The 18,280-nt window shown below is 53.4% G+C and overlaps 1 protein-coding gene across 1 annotated transcript; it reads left to right on the top strand.

Annotated features, from left to right (window-relative positions):
* The first annotated feature begins 2,201 nt into the window (after positions 1 to 2,201).
* praf2 (PRA1 domain family, member 2) lies at positions 2,202 to 8,391 on the top strand. The gene is made up of 3 exons (XM_088905339.1): positions 2,202 to 2,412; positions 3,140 to 3,357; positions 4,152 to 8,391. Exons 1-3 carry the CDS (start codon positions 2,234 to 2,236, stop codon positions 4,289 to 4,291), a joined length of 537 nt encoding a protein of 178 aa, XP_088761465.1. The 5' UTR covers positions 2,202 to 2,233; the 3' UTR covers positions 4,292 to 8,391.
* The last annotated feature ends 9,889 nt before the right edge of the window (positions 8,392 to 18,280 follow it).

Here is an 18,280-nt window from a genome sequence, read left to right as displayed (position 1 = left end):
ACTGACAGGCTGAAGAAGCTGAGCCTTTTCAGCCCTGAACAGAGAAACTGTCAAGGGGACCTGATGCCAGTATTCACGGTCCTCCCAGGCACTGACAGAGTCAGTGGAACACAGATCAGGGGACACAAGTGCGCACTACATCAAAGTGCATCTGAAACTGAGAACAGGCGGCCCTTTCTTTGCACAAAGGGGTGTGGGAGTGTGGAACAAGCTGCTCAGCCATGTTGTTGAACCAGGTTTCTTTGAGGAAACAGCTGGGTGAGATCCGGAGATCTGTTCCTGCAGCAGCTAGCTATTAAGCAGGCCAGATGGGCCGATGGGCTCCTCTTGCCTGTAACTGTTGTAGTGTTTTATGACTTCAGCTACAGGGAGAAGTGCAACAGGGCTCGTGCACAGAGCCACGTCACCCCCTCTGAAAGCCACACAGTGTGAAACCGTGCCAGAGCCCTGGTGTTGTGGCTCAGCAGAATTCCCCATGGGCTAGAGTGGCACTGTGTGGCTCTGGGACCACCAGTGACTCTGATAAAATCCTGGCAGGAACAGGACCACCCTAGTTACTGGTGTCCAGCTGATTTCTCCTGTGGTGGACAAGCTGAGCCTGTCTAAGCAGCGGTGCTGGGCCAACTGTAATATGGCCAGCAGCCATATCAGCTGGCAGCCCACTAAAGCTCAGCAGGAGTGAGCCTGGCCAGTACCTGGAGGGGAGACTCCTGGGAAAAACTGAGGCTGCTGCTGGAAGAGGTGTTAGTGGGGCCAGCAGGGGGCGCTCACCCTGTGGTCCATGTGGGTCCTGATGCCCCAGTATAGTGACGTGGATTCTATACTGTAAAAAGGCGCCGTCCTTTGGATGAAACGTAAAACCGAGGTCCTGACTCTCTGTGGTCATTAAAAATCTCAAAGATTTTCTCAAAAAGAGTAGGGGTGTTACCCCTAGTGTCCTGGCCAAATTCCCTCCCTGTCCTTTACCAATCATGGCCTCCTAATAACCCCCCTCTCTGAACTGGCCTCATCACTCTGCTCTCCTCCCCACTGAGAGCTGGTGTGTGGGGAGAGGACTGGTGCACTCTGGCTGCTGTCACATCATCCAGGTGGGTGTGGAGGGGGTCCCCATTACCTGTGAAGGGCTTTGAGTGGAGTTTCCAGAAAGGCGATTATTATTATTATTATTATTAAATAAATAAATAAATCAGAGGGCGACCGGGATCGAATCCAGGCAGGAGCAGGGAGCACGAGCACCATCCTTCTCTGTTAATTCTCTGCCGCCCCCTTGTGGATATAAGCGGCAATTGCACAGAACCCAATGTCTACAACTGGATCCGGAGAATCGCCACGGAGAATATTTCAAAGTTTATAATAAAAATTGAAAATATTTCACCCTTTATAAGTAAAAATAGAATACTTTATGTAGAAAGAAAATGTATATTTTTATAACATACACATTATAAAATAATATATATGATTTAAATAATAAAACATTTCAAAATGAATACGTGAATGGATACATATATATATATGAATAATATGTAATTAAACATTTTATTTATTTGTTATATCCACATTCTTTCATTCCAGGATCTTAGTATCATTTTTACATGAAATATCGTCTGCAATAACTGCTAACACAGTGGTGGGAACAGGAGAGGGATTAACTCTGGACAACACCAGTGTTCAGTTTTCCTTCTACGTGGGCATCGCCTTTAAAATCGAGAACAGGAGGCGCTTCTTTACACAGAGGGTGGTGGGGGTGTGGAACACGTTTGCCCGTCCATGGTGTTGAAGCCGATACCTTGGCAAACAGCTGGATGAGACTCAATTACCAGATTGGTCAGATGGACTGAAAGGCCTCCTCTCGCTTGCACCTTTTTTCAAGTTCTCACGTAGGTGTTTCTTGAGAGAAACATTTCTTCCTTTCGGAACACCGAAATACTCAAACTCAAACTCAGTCTCTGTCAGGTATATAATTGTGCGGTGGTCCATTTAACATACTGTAAAATACTACTGCTATGATGACAACAATAGATCGTTCTTAATTCTTTCCGTCATCTTTTGCACTACGGAGAAGTACCACCATCACCTGCAACCTGCATCCTCCGCCGAGTTCATCTTTTGTTAAGCAGCAGGAACCGTTGTGGACTCTGGGAAATGTAGTCCTGCAAGACGCCACCCTGCCCCTCCCTCGAGGTGCGCTCTGGGAGCTGTAGTCCTTTCCTCCCGACAGTCTCGCTGTTCCAAGATGGCCGACGTTCAGCCTCCTCCTCTGCGGAGCCTGGATGATTTCATTCTGGGCTCGGCTCGGTTCGCGGTGCCGGATGTTCGAGACCTGCAGCGATGGAACAACCGCATCATCAACAACCTGCTATACTACCAGTCCAACTATTTCGTCTCTGCGTTGGTGGTTCTGTTCATAGTTGGGTAAGGAAACTGCATTTGTATACAGAATTTTGTACAGGGGTAGATTGCATCTACATGACAGCTCATATTAACCGCTGGACAAACACTGGTTCGCTGCCGTCATGCACGGGAAAACATACTTTCTGAAACCCCCTTAGCGGTAACGTTAAACGCTTGCTTGCTCCGATGCTGTAGGAATAACTCTGTGCAGCTCGCTTGATCTCCCCTGCTCTCTCGCTGTTTCTAATGGCAGAAGCCTCGCCTCTGGTGCGTTCTGTCCGTGTGCCGGACAGCCCTGCCCGTGCTGCTGGAGACCCTGGGCGTGTACGACACATAAATAAGGCCAGGAGGCAGCCCCTGCCTGGCGGTGCATCAGCACAAACCTTCCCCCCGTGCGGAGGGCGGCATCACAATGTCCAACCCACCCCACCCCAAAAAAAAAAAACAATGCAAAATGCGAAATTTTGGGATTGTCCCGTTAACCCACAGCCTGTGCTATAAATATGGACACGCTGCACAATGGCTGATTTTCAGCCGCATCAGACGATGCAGTGTTGGGGTGTGCTCCGTTCTGTGCCTGGCATTGCGTTGCTAACCACTTTGGCGTTTCTTTCCTGTGTAACTGTTAACACCGTGTGGCGAGTCAGCGGTGCAGGTCTGTGTGGGAGGGTGATTGTCATCGTACGTCACTCTGCTCCTTCTCTGCAGACAGTCCGCGACTCGCCTGTCTCCTCTGTTTTGCCCGTAGTTATTTCCAACCCCTGCAGCTGCTGCTAGGGGGCGCTGTAGTGACCCTGGTTTTCCTGGGCTTCGTGTGGGCAGCTGAGAACCAGAGTGCCGTGCGGCGTTTCCGTAGGAACCACCCCTCGGTGGCTGTGATAGCCATCATGGGGGCCAGCTACTTCCTGCTGAGTGTGCTGGGTGGGGTGGCGGTGTTCCTCCTCGGCATCACCCTCCCCATCCTGGGTGAGGATCTCTCTCGCTGTGTCCTTCTGTCTCTGTCTCGCTGTCTCAGTCTCTCCTCCCTCTGTCTCTGTCTCGCTGTCTCCCCCCACTGTCTCTGTCTCGCTGTCTCAGTCTCTCCCCTCTCTGTCTCGCTGTCTCTCCCCCCTCTGTCTCTGTCTCGCTGTCCCAGTCTCTCCCCCCTCTCTCTTTACTGGCATAACCAATGAATTGCAGTCTTGACAAAGCACATACAATCAACACAATGTCTACAGACATTTACAATACAGACACATCACCGGACTGTTACATACAACATATAACACATTGAGCATTATCGGGAGACAGTCTCACTGTTCCTCAGGCTGGGACAGGCAGTCACATACCAGGCTGCCAGTTCAACTGAGCTCCCTCCTCCCTCCTCCCTCTCCCAGTAGGATTGGGACCTGTTGTGATTCTGGCAGGTGTGGGAATTCTGGGATTAGGTTTGTACATTTGGGGAAGAATGTTTCTCTAATCCCAGAGTATTTCTCACAGTGCAGTAGGAAGTGCACCTCTGTCTCTGCTTCTCTCCACTGGCAGTGGGTGTGCAGCCTGTCCTCTCTGGGCAGCCAGGTCTGCCTGTGTCCAGTCTCTATGGCCAGGCTGTGGTCACTGAACCTGTCCTCTCTGGACAGCCAGGTCTGCCCGTGTCCAGTGTCTATGGCCAGGCTGTGGTCACTGAGCCTGTACTTCGTGAACTTGTACACTGTGTCTCTCTCCCTCTGTCAGTCTAGCTGAAACCAGACCCCTCTGTGTCCCCTTGCTCTGTCCCGCAGTGGTCCTGATCCACGCCTCCCTGCGCCTGAGGAACCTCAAGAACAAGCTGGAGAACAAGATCGAGAGCATCGGGCTCAAGAGGACCCCCATGGGGCTGCTGCTGGAGGCACTGGGGCAGGAGCAGGAGGCAGGCTCCTAGACAGGGGGCAGGATGGAGGGGGGGAAGATAAAGAGGGCAGGAGCAGGAGGCAGGCTCCTGGACAGGGGGCAGGATGGAGGGGGGGAGGATGAAGAGGGCAGGATGGAGGGGGATGAAAACAGGGGGGAGGATGAAGAGGGCAGGAGCAGGAGGCAGGCTCCTGGACAGGGGGCAGGACGGAGAGGGGGGAGGATGATTAGGGCAGGACGGAGGGGGAGGAAGGGGGGAGCAGAGGGGGGTGTAAGTGGCTCAGAGCAGGAGGGAAGATTTTCGCCCGACAGGCGGACGGGGAAAACTTCAAACTGACTGAATGGCATTCCAGCTCTCACCTGGCCAGTCCGTTTCCACACACCTGTGTTGTCGTAGGCGTGTTTGCCGTTTCCCCAGTATTATGTGCTGCTGTTCCTGTTCCAAGCACTGAGGGCTGGTACCTCTTGTTTAGAGGTAAATGTCTGGGGGGCTGAGGGGGGGGGGGGACATGATACAGGTCCGGTTTATTTCCGTAACTTCTGACATTTCGACACCCGAACGGACACAGCTGCAGGTGGCAGAGCCGTCACGGCATCTAAAACAAGGCTGTTTTGTGCAATAAATATTGTTTATTAACCTCAGCTTTAGCCGCCCCTGGAATGATCGAACACTCCTTCGTTCAGGCAAATTGTCCTGTTGAGTTCATCCTTTTATGCCCCAGAATGCTAATACCTATTTCAGCGCCTGCATGTGGGGCCAGTAAAGGCCTGGACGCTTGTAAATTAAACAGCTAGCTGCAATTAAAAGGCCTGAAGAACAACTCTCAAAGCTTTTTCGCGCCAGGGCAGTGCTTTACAAAATATTGCAGAGCCGTGCATCAGTCATGTTCAGAGTCCCACTCTCCAGCGGTGCTGGCTGTGCTGTGGGAGGCTTTGAAAACCTCCCCGCTGTCACTAGTAAGGAGATACCCCTTTAAGAAGAGTGAGACAGAACAGATACTCTGCCGGCCTGGGGCCCGCAGCCAGTCTTATTTTGCAAAGGGCCGTAATTGAAAAGTAAATTGTAACCTGCAAGAGTTACTGGACCTGTTCAAACAGCCATCGTGTGAAACCCGTGTCCTGCGGAGAGGGGAACTTTGAGGAACTCGTTCTCACAGACCGATTTCCTTGTTTCGGGAACTAAGGTTAGGTTTAAGTGCATTTCAAAATCCTCAGAGAACAGGAGAGTTTGCTTTACGCAAAGGGTTGCAGGAGTCTGGAACATGCGACCCAGCCATGTGGTTGAAGCAGATTGCTGATAAACAACCTGCTAGCAGACAGAGCTCTTGTCTGCTTTGTTCCTTTCACCATGTTGGAGATGTAATTACTTGCAGTTTTGGGCCATGCAGTTATGTTGTTGGGACCTGTAGATTTGCAAGAGGCAGAAAAGTGTCAGCTATCCTGGATTCCACTGAAATTGTTCAAGCAAACCTGAAGGCACGAGAGCTGCTGACCTCTGAGGTTATGCTGACCAGCATAACCCGTATAATATCCAACACTCCCAGCAGCTTGCTAACTAACCAGACCTCTCAATCACCAACTAACAAAACCAACCTCCCTACTACCCTTAATAACCAACCCAGTAGTACTGGACTAACCTGCCCACACACCCCCTAACCAGGCAGCACACCTGCTTATTCTCAGTCAGCCCCAGCCCTCTTCCCCCAGCAGGCCCCCGAGGGGCCAGTTTCAGAACGAGAAACAGCCAGTGCCCTGCGGTATTTCAGACTGTCTGGTTAGGACTCGAGCACTGTGCGTTTCAACCTTGCTTGCTTGCCCCTGCTGTCTTAGGACTTCGGCGTACAGAGGAGAGGTTGTGCAGACCCGCAGACGGCCGCAGCTGAGCTTTGGTCACGCTGGCTTTTAACACGCAGCTAGCGTCCTGGTGCAGCAGGGGCATGAGAGACCGTTCACGAGGGCATCTGACGGAGTGTCGAGCTGTGTGCGTTCGCCCGCTGTTGCCAGGCCAGGTGTCTGCTTTGAAGCTGGGCTTTAAACCAGACCAGACACGGGAGGTGTGTCAGGGCAGCGTCGGTGTGAGATGGGGGGGGTGGGGGAGAGACCACACACAGAGGGGTTAACGGTACAGCGTCTGAGTTTGCGCTCTGTCCGCTCCTTGACAACAGCGGCACACAAACACGCTGCACACGCGTGCGGGTCACACACCCACACTGCACCTGTCTGCGGTCCTGTGTTCAGTGTGACTCTCCCCACCGCCTCTTGTGTTGTGGGTGAAGCTGGGGCTCTCTCCCATCACGCTGCGCCCCCGAGCGCCTGCTGCTCCGGGCCAGGATGCCCGCATACGGTGCCCTCTCCCTGAATTATGAGGACTCTGCCGTTTTGTTTTATTTTTATACCTTTGTTACTGTTTTGTTTCTTGTTGCTGCGCGGTGCTGTACTGATGGAAAGGGAGGGGGATCAGAATTCGGGGCGCCGTGGAGCTCCCCGCGATTCCGGGCTGGAACCTCACTGTGCCGACGTTCCGAGCGGAGGAGCCCGGGACGCCTGGGGATCGACAAGGCGCTGCGGCCTGTTCGCTGTAGCGGCCCTGTCGTCAGCACGCGGGCGCCAGCGAGCCACGCTCGGATACGAGCGGCACACGCCGAGAGCTCGACGGACACTGCGGATCAGGCCCCACGGACACATTGGAGAAATGTTCCCGTTTTCCCGTCTGAAGTCCGTCTCGGAAGTTAAAAGAAGTTTTCGTTTCATGCGCAGGCACAGAGGTGCACGTTTTCCTCAGAGTGATTAAACTAGAACAGTCCTTAAATATTTTTCCCTTTTCCATCACGCTTCCCTGTGCTGATCCGACTGGCAGCATTCCGAGATCATGCTCATCTTCCTCCTCCCTATTTGCCTCTTAACACAACTTGTTCCTTTGGCAGTGTGTAATTCTATACCGTTATACAGGAACGCACAGTAGCCCTTGTGTCCAGCATTCTCCCAATCCAGTGCTGCACGTCCACCTTATAAAATACTGCAGCTTCAGCGGGAAAGGTCTGTACACAGTTCACAGAAACCCCCTCGACAGACCATATCGCGTCCATCCGCCACGGTCCACACACTGTAGCGGTGATGTGGACGTCACATCGTGCGCAGCAGAGTTAGAATGACTCTTCCTCCTGTAATTCCGCGGCAGGCAGCCGATCTGTCCGACCTCTTCCCTCTGACAGGGCGCCCTGTGCCCAGGGGGGGTGGTGCAGCAGCAGCAGCACGAGGCTGCCCCAGGCCCACGGTGGAGGGCTGAAGGGGGATCTGCCAGCGGGCCATGGGCTTCAGAGGCGAGCTGGAGCGCCCACCTTTACGCCCCACTCACTGCTGGAGCCTCGTGATCAACTCATTTCAAAACCGCGCCGCGCGGCACTCACAGAATGAATCAGAGGACTCGGGGGCAGGCTGTGTGGAAGTGCATTTCAGACCGGAACAGGAGGCAACTCTTAACGCCAAGGGTGGTAGGAGTAGGGAGCAATCCGCCCAGCCATGTCATTGAAGCCGATACCCTGCTTTCTGTCAAAAAAACGCGTGGACGAGATCCAGGGGACAGTGCCGTACTAACATCCAAATGGGCTGAATGGCTCCTCTTGTTGGCAAACATTTGGTGTGGTCTTATCAAATCCTTCCTGTGCTGCTGGATGAAGTAGTGTTGGGAGCACTCTGCCGCCACCTGGTGGACATGCTGGTACAGGAAGTGGAAGAACAGCTGGCGTCGGTCTGTAGGGAGCGGAGAGCACCGCTGCAATGCTGTGGACGACCAGAGGAGGGCGCTGCTGGACGGTGGTCGGTGTATCAAAGGCGAAAGCCGACGGTCAAACCAGCCCCTCTCGTTTCCTCTCGCTCATGTTCGGAGTCTGGTGTTCCGGCGGTTCGAGCAAACCCCAGCAGGACTGGGTCTGGGGCACACCAGCTCAAATAAACCTGGAGCCCGTCTTCGTCCAGTGTTAGCGGAGCCATCGGCACAGTGAGGGCACCAGAACCGGAACCTGATCGGGCAGTCACATTGGGCAACCCCCTCCCGGAGAGGGTGGGCAGAGAGTGAAATTGCTGAATTAAAAGCATGTGTTTCAGACATCAATAAAACTGCCGTCCTGAAAATCAGAAGTGTCTGTCATCAGTTGCCTGTCCGGTAGTCTTACTATCCTGCTGTCTGTCTTTCTGTCCATCACTACTAATATTCACATATTCATCATAGGGCAGTATGTGGAGTTTTATGTGTAGTTACACACACCTACCACTAGATGGGAGAGAAACATCTGACTTATCAGCTCCTTGGGGCGTTTTGACCTGGCAGTGAAGGCACTGAGGAAGAAGGCACTATGCAATATGAAAGAGGCTATTCAGCATCAACCCTCCCACAGGAAACTGAATATTTGCAAGATATGTGCAAATATCCATAAGAATGTGAATATTTGCAAGTGTAATCCAACCCTTTGCCCTGTACAGCAGTGAAAAACAAAGTATGCAGGGCTGAATTAGACCAATATTCACTGCTGTTCAACATACAAAAAACAGAAATATAGAATTGGCTACATGCAGAAAGCACTGAGCAAAACTCCTATCAACATAAGACCCTGCTATGCCCAGAGATGAGCCCTCTGAGCCAGCTGGTCCTGAGGCTCACTGGCCTGAGCCACACCGACAGCAGCCAGCTAGAGCACCACAATACAGAGTCATAGAAATCATATTCTGCACTGGGCTTGTGTGTCACTATTACTTGGACCAGTTAAATAGTTTCTCTCAGCTCTTCTAAAAGATGCTTAACCTGGAGACACACTGATTGATTCTCCTGGACCTCCTGCAGACACACACTGACCCTGCGGGACCAGACTGGACCTCCTGCAGACACACACTGACCCTGCGGGACCAGGACTGGACCTCCTGCAGACACACACTGACCCTGCGGGACCAGGACTGGACCCCCTGCAGACACACACTGACCCTGCGGGACCAGACTGGACCCCCTGCAGACACACACTGACCCTGCGGGACCAGACTGGACCTCCTGCAGACACACACTGACCCTGCGGGACCAGGACTGGACCCCCTGCAGACACACACTGACCCTGCGGGACCAGACTGGACCTCCTGCAGACACACACTGACCCTGCGGGACCAGGACTGGACCAGGGGAAGTGAAAGGGCAGGTCAAGGAGCATGGTCTTCCACAGTCACCGAACTCCTCCCTGCGGGTCTGTGAGGCCAGTCGGCACGTCTCCATGATGGAACTGTCTCATTCAGAGCCTCCCAGTGTCCTTTAACCCTTTTAATGAGCGCACAACTCCACTCCTGGGGGGGGGGGGAGGGGGTTGATTTTGGCTTTTCTTTCCTCTCGAGCCCTTAATTGACAGCTCGAAGCTTTTCATTGCCGAGATTGAGAGACCCGTGAAGCCCGCTGGACAGCGCCGCCTTGAGGACGGACGTTGAGTCCCTGCGTTTTAGCAGGACGCGCCACCACGCGGTTCAAAGAAAACCAAACACTGCTAGAAGTATCTCTGTATCACCACCGAGATGAGCGACAGAAACGACACCTTTGAGGCTTCTGCTACAAACTGCGTCCGTGTCGGTGCCGGGGTGTGCCCTGCCTCGCGCCTGTGGCTTGCTGGGATAGGCCCCGGCTGCCTCGCGACCCCGTGCTGGAGACAGAGGTCGGGAAGCAGACGGAGGGATATCTCCAGCCAGAAGTGACTGCTGATGGGTGCCTCGCACGTCAAAGTCAAAGGTTAAGAGTTGCTTTTGAGAGATTATCGCAATAATATTCGGGGGGGGAACCGTTCTTGTAGCATAATTCCCGTTAATCATCGGGTAGGTCAGGTGTGCAGGACTGCCCTGAGCCTCTCCAGAAAATTCCGTCGAAGGAATATCTCATTTAATGCCTCTCTGCCCCTTTAATAAGGTCCCGGGCTGACATCCCCTTTAAGAGAATCAATTTGTCTCTAATCCCGAGTTGAGTGTTTAGCGGCCGAGGCGCACTGACAGCGTTACAGAGAAAGAGAGAAGGAGGGCTGTTTCATTCAGAAGGGGAAAAACCCATATTTGCGTTATGCTCTGCTAACAAGGAACTCTCGATTATTATTAAGATTTAATTGAAAGCAATTATGTCAATGAATTAAGTAATAACTACCCCTTAAGTCCAACGAGAGATCGCCAACGCTCACGGCCGCTCTGAGAACGCCGTCAGGAACAGGTTTAACGTTGTGGACTGAAACGACGATGAGCGACCGGGAAGGATGGTCTAACCCTGCCCGGAGCCTCGGGTGACAGGAGTCGAGTTTTTAAAAATACGCGGGGAGACACAAGCACACACACACACACAAAAATGTCTTCGTGAGGGAGAGCTGCCGGACCGAACTGCGACATGCACCAGGAGAACGGCGGAGGTAAGCGATTCGCTTGCGCCTGGGCTGGTGCCGGCCGGGGGGGGGGGACTCGCGCCCCCCCGGGGTCACCTGCCCTGTCCCGCCCCGCGCCCCCTGCACGGGAGCGAGCGCTGGCCCTTTCACCTGCCGTCGAACCCGGCTCCGCGGCCGCGCAGTCCGGCGGTGACCTGCTTTCAATATTTACCTTTTATTCCCCTTTATTCCAGCGGCCTCGGACAGATGTTGTTTCACGAGTCCCTGCGTAATTTCCCTCCCCCCTAATTAGCTGATTTAATTAAGGAGTTAACGAGATAAGGCAGCCGGCTTGCGCCGAAGAGTGTGAAGTATTTTAATTTGACCGGAAGCGAGCTCGTCGCGGCGCTGGTCTTTCAAGTTTCAAGGTTCTAGTTAGTTAAATTCATCACTAATGCGCGAGGTACGCGAGTGCCGATAACGTTTCTAATTAAATCGAAGAAATGAACTGTTAAAATGTGCTTTACTGTGGCGTGGAACTACAGTTCATACATCCGACTTCTTGGCTTTATTTGTGTACCTTGAATGTCAGAACTGTGCTTGTATGTCTTATAAGCATGTCATGGTGGGGGGCAGATTCCGGGGTCTGGGGTGGCGCCGCGCACTTTCACCTCACCCTCGTGCTCTCTTGCGTCTGGACAGGGGGTCGCAGGTGACGGGGGGGGGGGCGCCATTCACCCCAAACTCAGCGGCTTGGCAGGGTCTGGTAGCTGGAGCCCCGCTTTTAGTGCCCAATCGCCTCTATGTTCCAGCCGGAGGGTGACTTCTCAGCGAGGCGCTGTCCTGCCTGAGCAGCGAGCCTCTGTAATGAAGGAGCTCCAGTGTCTCCGGGTGTAGAGAAGCTGGGGTGGTCGGAGACTGATCATATAGCCTGTGGCCTGCAGCTCCGAGCCGCCAAGGGGGTTTCGTACAATATTCTCGCTGACTCTTATCGGTCACCCCAACACCCCGCAGGTAACCAGGGGGCGCCAAAGAGATTCTGGCCCGTAGAGAAGAAGTTCTGTTGAGCCCAGACGCGAGAACGTTACCGTGCAAGTCGACCCGGAGGTTTAAACGAGTATTTTCCACCCGTGGAAAGTAGAGTCATCCAGCCTGTCGCACCCCACTCCACGCGCGGCCAAATCACGACCTGCGCGGCTTTTCACACGTGTCGCTCCTCCGTGGGGCGCCTGACTCGCGTCGTCATCGCGGTAAAAACTTCACCGGTTACCGTGATAATTCACTCGCAAGCGCAAGGATATTCGAGGACTGAGGATAACGGCATCTGAGCGACATCCCATTGTGCTCATTTAACTTTTACTATCTGGGTGTTTATGTACATTTTAAATGCAACAGACTGCCTTTGTCTTGTATTTTTGTAAGGAATATTTTTTTCCAAAGTGGCTGTAAGTACGGACTCTGTGCTCTGACCTCTGACCTCATCCTCCCCCAAGCTGCCTGCCCGGGCTGCATGTGCACGTGGGGGCGGGGCTTGGGGTACAGTACAAACACGCCCACACCCCCAAAAACATGCCCACACACCCATGCCTATACACCGCACACCCACACTACACACCCCACAAACATGCCCCAGACGCACGACTACACACCCCACACCCCTGTGTGCTTCTAGCCAGGCCGCAGCGATGGAGCGCACCCCAAACCCCAAACCCCACCCTCTCTCCACCCCCTCTTCCTGGATAACCCTGTTGGAGCCTCCTGGGCCGGTGCTGTCCAGAGTCCGGACCGCTGCCGTAGGCTGGCCACACAGCGCCCCGTCCCGGAGATTCCTGAGCGGGCGGGAGTTTTTCTTGACCCCCTCGGCCCGGGCTGGGGGGTCACCTGGGCTCGTTGTCTCCTCCTCCCCGCCGCAGGCGAGGGGCCGGAGCAGTTCCCCGCGGGCGGCGAGGACGGGCCGCCCTGGCAGGACCCGGACGGGCCGGACGGGCCGGGCGGCGGGGGGCCGAGGAGCGGCACGGACACGCTGAACTCCACCGCCAGCTCCGCGGGCGTGCACCGCAAGAAGCCGCAGTACGGCAAGAACAAGGCCCAGGGCAGCACCGCCGCCAACCGCGCCCCCCGCGCCCTCTTCTGCCTGCGCCTCAACAACCCCATCCGCCGCGCCGCCGTCTCCATCGTCGAGTGGAAGTATCCTTCTGGTCGCCGGGCTGGGCATTGAGCTTTCCCTCCCCAGGGCTCACTGCTGTCTGTACCCCGCCTCTGCGCCCCCCGTTTCTGACCTGGCAGCCCCCCGCGGGGCGTCGGTCAGGCCCTGCAGGTTAGATTTCGGGGCAACACACCTGAATGAGACTCGGACAGGGTTCATACCCATCGCAACTCCCAGTGGGCTTTTCAGGAGCTGCATGCCGTTTTAAAACTGAAATCACTCAGCCTGTGATGAGGAACTCAGGTGGGGTACAACCCAGCTGTGACAGGGGTTCCCCAGGGACCAGGGCTGGGAACCCCTATGCTGTAGGACGGGTGGCCCTGCGCCTGAGGGTTTCAGCACCAGGTTCTGGATCCTCTGCACAGGGAGACGCACACAGTTCCCTTTGGGGTGGTGTACAATGTTGGGGCTCCCTGTAGCTCTGGGGCTTGGTGTCGTTTCTAGCAGGCTTGGAGTTTTGAGCGCGTGGCGTCGTCGGACGCGCAGTAGAGAAGACTGGCCGTGAGCTGTGACTCCCTCTTCTGGAAACACGGGGGAAGTATTTCTGTGGGTTAGGGGAAGGTAGGTGTGTGTGTGTGTGTGTGTGTGGTGGCGGCGGGGGGGGGGGGGGGAACGCCATGCCGCTGGTTTTCCTTCACCGCGCCGCCCGCAGGCCCTTCGACGTGTTCATCCTGCTGGCCATCTTCGCCAACTGCGTGGCCCTGGGGGTCTCCATCCCCTTCCCGGAGGACGACTCCAACTCCACCAACCACGACCTGGTGAGTGTGTCCACCCACGCCCCCACCCCCTACCCCTGTGCCTCGCGCTACCTCTCCTGCCCTGGAGCCTCCCTCCAGCAGGGGGCGCTGTGCATGCACCCAAGCCCTGTCCCCCGCTTGGTCATGTCTCCCAATTGCACTGTGGGAAGGAAAAGCAAAAAGCCCAAATCTGATAACACCTGACTGAACAGGCTTTTGATCTGCAGGGCCAGTGTAATAATAATAATAATAATAATAATAATAATAATAATATTATTGTTCTTGATTGTCAGCCAATGGTTTCACCCTGGCAAAGGTATTTACAAACAATGCAGTGTATTGTAATTCCAGTTATAATATTGACCATCTTTGCTTCAATGAACCTTTGAAGATTAGCAGTTGAAAGGTGCAGAAAGTTTTATTTTCAGGCCTCTCTGCTAGGCCCAGGGTCTTACGCCTGCACCCAGAATGTGAAACGGAGCCCGGTTAATGAGAAACATGAACCTGGTAAGGTTTTCATATTCACTGCGTTCAAGAGTCTGATGTGAATTGCACTGCACAGCCAAAGGGCCTGTTTTCTAGCCCTGTGGTCAGTGCCCAGCTCATCTTCGGTCAAGGCAGTGTGCAGAGGCTGGACACTCAGTGCAGGACTGGTTCTGTCCACTCCGTTTTTCCAATTCCCAGCCTTGTGCAAAGTATGCAGTGAATAGCGCAGAAGAAAAAGCTGTGATTTTTAACATCTTGCAGGGAATTGCATTTAAACAGTGAGAATAGGAGAAACCTCTTTTACACGAAGAGTGGTTGGAGTCTGCAACAATTCGCACAGTCGCTTTGTTGAAGCCGTTACCCCTACTTCAAGAAAGAGCAGGATGAGATCCTCAGATTCATGGCCTCCTCTTGATTGTAACTGTATTTACATTTCTTATATTGTCAAATATTTGGTAGCTCTTTTCAGAATGTGGCTTTCATGTTGAATTCATGGGGGACAGAGGAGTTCATGTGAATAGCTTGTGGATGTGAGCCTGGCCAGTACCTGGATGGGAGACCTCCTGGGAAAAACTAAGGCTGCTGCTGGGAGAGGTGTTAGTGGGGCCAGCAGGGGGCGCTCACCCTGTGGTCCATGTGGGTCCTAATGCCCCAGTATAGTGACAGTTTGTTTGCCTGAGAACTAAAACCAAGGTCCTGACTCTCCGTGGTCATTAAAATTCCCAGGGTGTTTCTCGAAAAGAGTAAGAGATCACTTTATTAGCCTTTTACAATTTCTTGCATTAGGAATTCGGGTGTTACCCCAGTGTCCTGGCCAAATTTCCTCCTGGCCTTTACCAGTCATGGCCTCCTAATAACCCCCCTCTCTGAACTGCCTTCATCACTCTGCTCTCCTCCCCACTGAGAGCTGGTGTGTGGGGAGAGGACTGGTGCATCATCCAGGTGGGGCTGCACACTGGTGGGGGTGGAGGGGATCCCCAGTACCTGTACAGTTCTTTGAGGAGAGTGTCCAGCAAAAGTGTTATATAAGTGTAAGGAATGATATTCCTTTACTCCATTAAAATATGGACTTGGACTGTAAAGCGCTGCCAGAGCTGGAGGTCAAAGGTCAGAGTTCAGAGGTCAGGGTAAAGGAACCCACAGTGGGCTGCGCTGTGCGGGGAGCCCAGTAGGCCGACCCGGCAGGAAACACACAGCGGCTCCCTGTTCCGGGTTGGGAACTTATGGAAGTGGGCGGGAAGGGGTGTTGGCAAACAAGTGCTTTGAGGACCCCCCCCCCCCCCCCAGTCCCCCAGGTCTTCCTGCATCCCAATTTGCAATTTGTCCACTTGTACGTCTCGGGACCCTGTAACCCCTTTTTGGAAAAGATGGAGGGAGGGAGTAGGTGGCAGAGAGAGAGAGAGAGGGAGAGGATGCACGTCTGTGTTTCCCCCCTTATGCTCTTTCAAGTTGCTGTCCCGGAGAGAATAGGACAGAGGGAGCGGTTCGGCCCGGCTCAGTCCAGACACCGGGTAACAGCAGCAGGCCTGACGGGCTCAGCTGTGCTGTAAGGGCTTATTCCACATCCCCTGATTAGCACTAATCCCACGCTTGGCCTGCCGCTCCAGGTGAAGTGAACTCTGCTCAGGCCTGTGCACAGTGGAAAGGATCGGGTTCCCATTGCACAGCGTTTTCAATCCATTTCGGGTTTTACCCAGGTCGGGCTCCTGTGCAGACGGTACCACTGAAGTTTGCGAGTGTCCGTGTCCTCTCCCCCTTAGGAGAGTAGGTAGGGAAGCAAAATAAAGTCTGAATGTTTCAGTGGGAATGTTGTCCACAGTGTAGAATATATATATCTAGGGAAAGACCTTGTTTGGATTACTGTCTGCAATTGTGAGCTCCATGTTGCCAAAGAGATATTGCTGCTCAGGACCTGGGCCTGAGAGAAGAGCAGCCAGGTCTGTCCCCAGATTGGAAAGTCTTACACTGACAGGTAGACCTGAACCTCTTTAGTCTTTAACGGGGAGGACTGTGAGGGCTCCTGATCCCAGTATTCAGTGGAACACAGCGGGAAGTACATTTCAAGGAAGATCTTGTTTACACAAAGGGTGGTGGGAGTGTGGAACTCCCACGGCCATGTTGTTAAAGCGGATGCCCTGACCTCTTTTGAGAAATGGCTGGATGCAGTGCTGGATTTCCCATGAGGCACTGCAGGCACAGTGCCAGGGGCCTGCAAAATTTTTAGGTCCTATGAAGGAGGGACACACTAGCGACTAACGGGAAAAACGAGTTGGAACAACACGCTTGCGATCGACTCTCGGTGCTCCAGACCAATAATCCTGCGCTGTCTAGCGGCTGCTCTAGACACTAGAGGTATGAAAGTGATGGTCGCTCAACTCGCTCCATTAATAACGGGGTTCAGCATGAGAACAGTTTGAAGTGCGTCATGTCGATCGCCGTCATTCATTCTTTCTGCTCGTTTTGGAGTGAAAGTGCCGGGGGCCCACGGACACCGCGATCCGGCCCCGGCTGGGTGAGATCCTGGAATAAATTAACTGCTAATTAGCACACGGGCTAGATGCGTGAAATGCTACAAATGAGAGGAGGACTTTGTTTCTGTTTGTAGATTTTTATAAAGACGTTGCAGTGTTCATTAAAGAAAGCATCGCAGTTGACGTATCGGATACGTCCAAGATCTAAGCGCAGAGTTGATTCCCCTCCACTCTTTGAGAGGCACTGGGATCAATCCCCTTCACAAAGACAGTGAATGCGGTTATCAACAATCTCTTGAGAAATAAACTCACTGAGCTTCCAAAAAGCTGAAGGCTTCTGCGGTGAATTGTGTTGCTGGTCCTCTCTGTAAGCATGAAGCTTTACTAGTGCAATGAGCTCACCAACTAACCACTTAACATACAGTGCTCATGTACTTTTAAATACAACAGACTTGCCTTCGTCTTTTTCTTTCTAAATTGTAAAGCCTATTCCTTGCAACATCTTGAAAGAATTAGTTGTAAAAAATCAAGGCTTTTAGCCACCAGTGACTTTACTCTTCAAAATAGTCTGTTTGCATTAGGTGTAGCAGTACCCTGAACGTCGTCATCTTTTAAAAGAAAAAGATGAGAGTGGAGGAGCAAAGAGAGACACTGTGTAACAGTGAGGAGCTGAACTCTGACCTCTGAACTCTGGCCCTCCGAGACTAGAAAGTGTGTGTGTGTGTGTGTGTGTGTGTGTGTGTGTGTGTGAACGCCAGGTGTTAACCTCAAAGCACCCTGTCCCTCAGTGGAACTGATTTGAGCCGATCAAGGTTTCCTGCTGCTGCTGCTGCTGACAAGAGAATCTTCCGCCTCTCTCCGACGGGGATAAAGACGTTTCAGTCCTTCTCTGTGGATCTCCAGGAGCTTCGCGGTGTCCTTGTGGGATTGCGTGACCACAGAACCATCGATTCCTCAGCCGGGGTCTTTATCAACTAATAGGCTGATCGGAGGTCTCTTTAACGAGGAGAGAGCCAAACAAATGTCTCCCCCCTTCCTTTAAGTGAACAGTACTGGGAGAAAAGTGTTCTAGAAATGCAAGGAATTATTAATAAACTACACAGGCCTCTTTATTTGAACCCATTATTACTTAATTTGATCATTTGCTCATTCCGAACTCACCTGAATGACCAGCAAGCTTAGAAAAGCCATTGGTGGCGAACAGCTGTGGCCTGAGGGTCCCAGCCAATTGTGTCCACACCGCTGGGGGAGAGCGGAGAGAGTTCTTTCAGCCCCATCAGGAGCCCGTGACCAATGTGCATCGGGATTCTCCCGGAGGAACCCGTCTGTGCCAGTGGGCAGCTGCCCAAGGAGGGCAGAGGCTTGGTACGGGATGGTGCCCTTGGCTGCACTGATCACGCAGGGGGGAGAGGGCCTCGCTCGGCTCAGCCCCGGCGTGGCTGTGGTGTGTGTGCTGGCTCACGGTCTGGGGTCAGCGATGGACGGGCTTCCCTTGAGCCTGTGTCGAAGGCAGGGCTCCTGTGCTTCAGCTAATCTTTAATGATCAGAGTCACGTGCAGCACCTGGGCTAATCAAGCAATTAAGGTCCAAGCCGGCGCGTGAGATACTGGAAGGTTCGAAGTCCTGCAGTGGCCTGAAATCCAGGGCCCAGGGATTGACCAGTCCTGGTCTGAGAGGCTCCCCAGTGCCCGGTGTTGAAGCACCAGCGACAGCTTCTGCTGGGCTGGGGGGCAGTTAGCGCTTGATTAACAAACC

This window comes from Atractosteus spatula, chromosome 2 (assembly GCF_055471065.1).
Source record: "Atractosteus spatula isolate fAtrSpa1 chromosome 2, fAtrSpa1.hap1, whole genome shotgun sequence".
Classification (NCBI taxonomy): domain Eukaryota; kingdom Metazoa; phylum Chordata; class Actinopteri; order Semionotiformes; family Lepisosteidae; genus Atractosteus; species Atractosteus spatula.
Note: the sequence above shows the minus strand (reverse complement) of the source record. Positions and strands in the feature narration are given on the sequence as shown.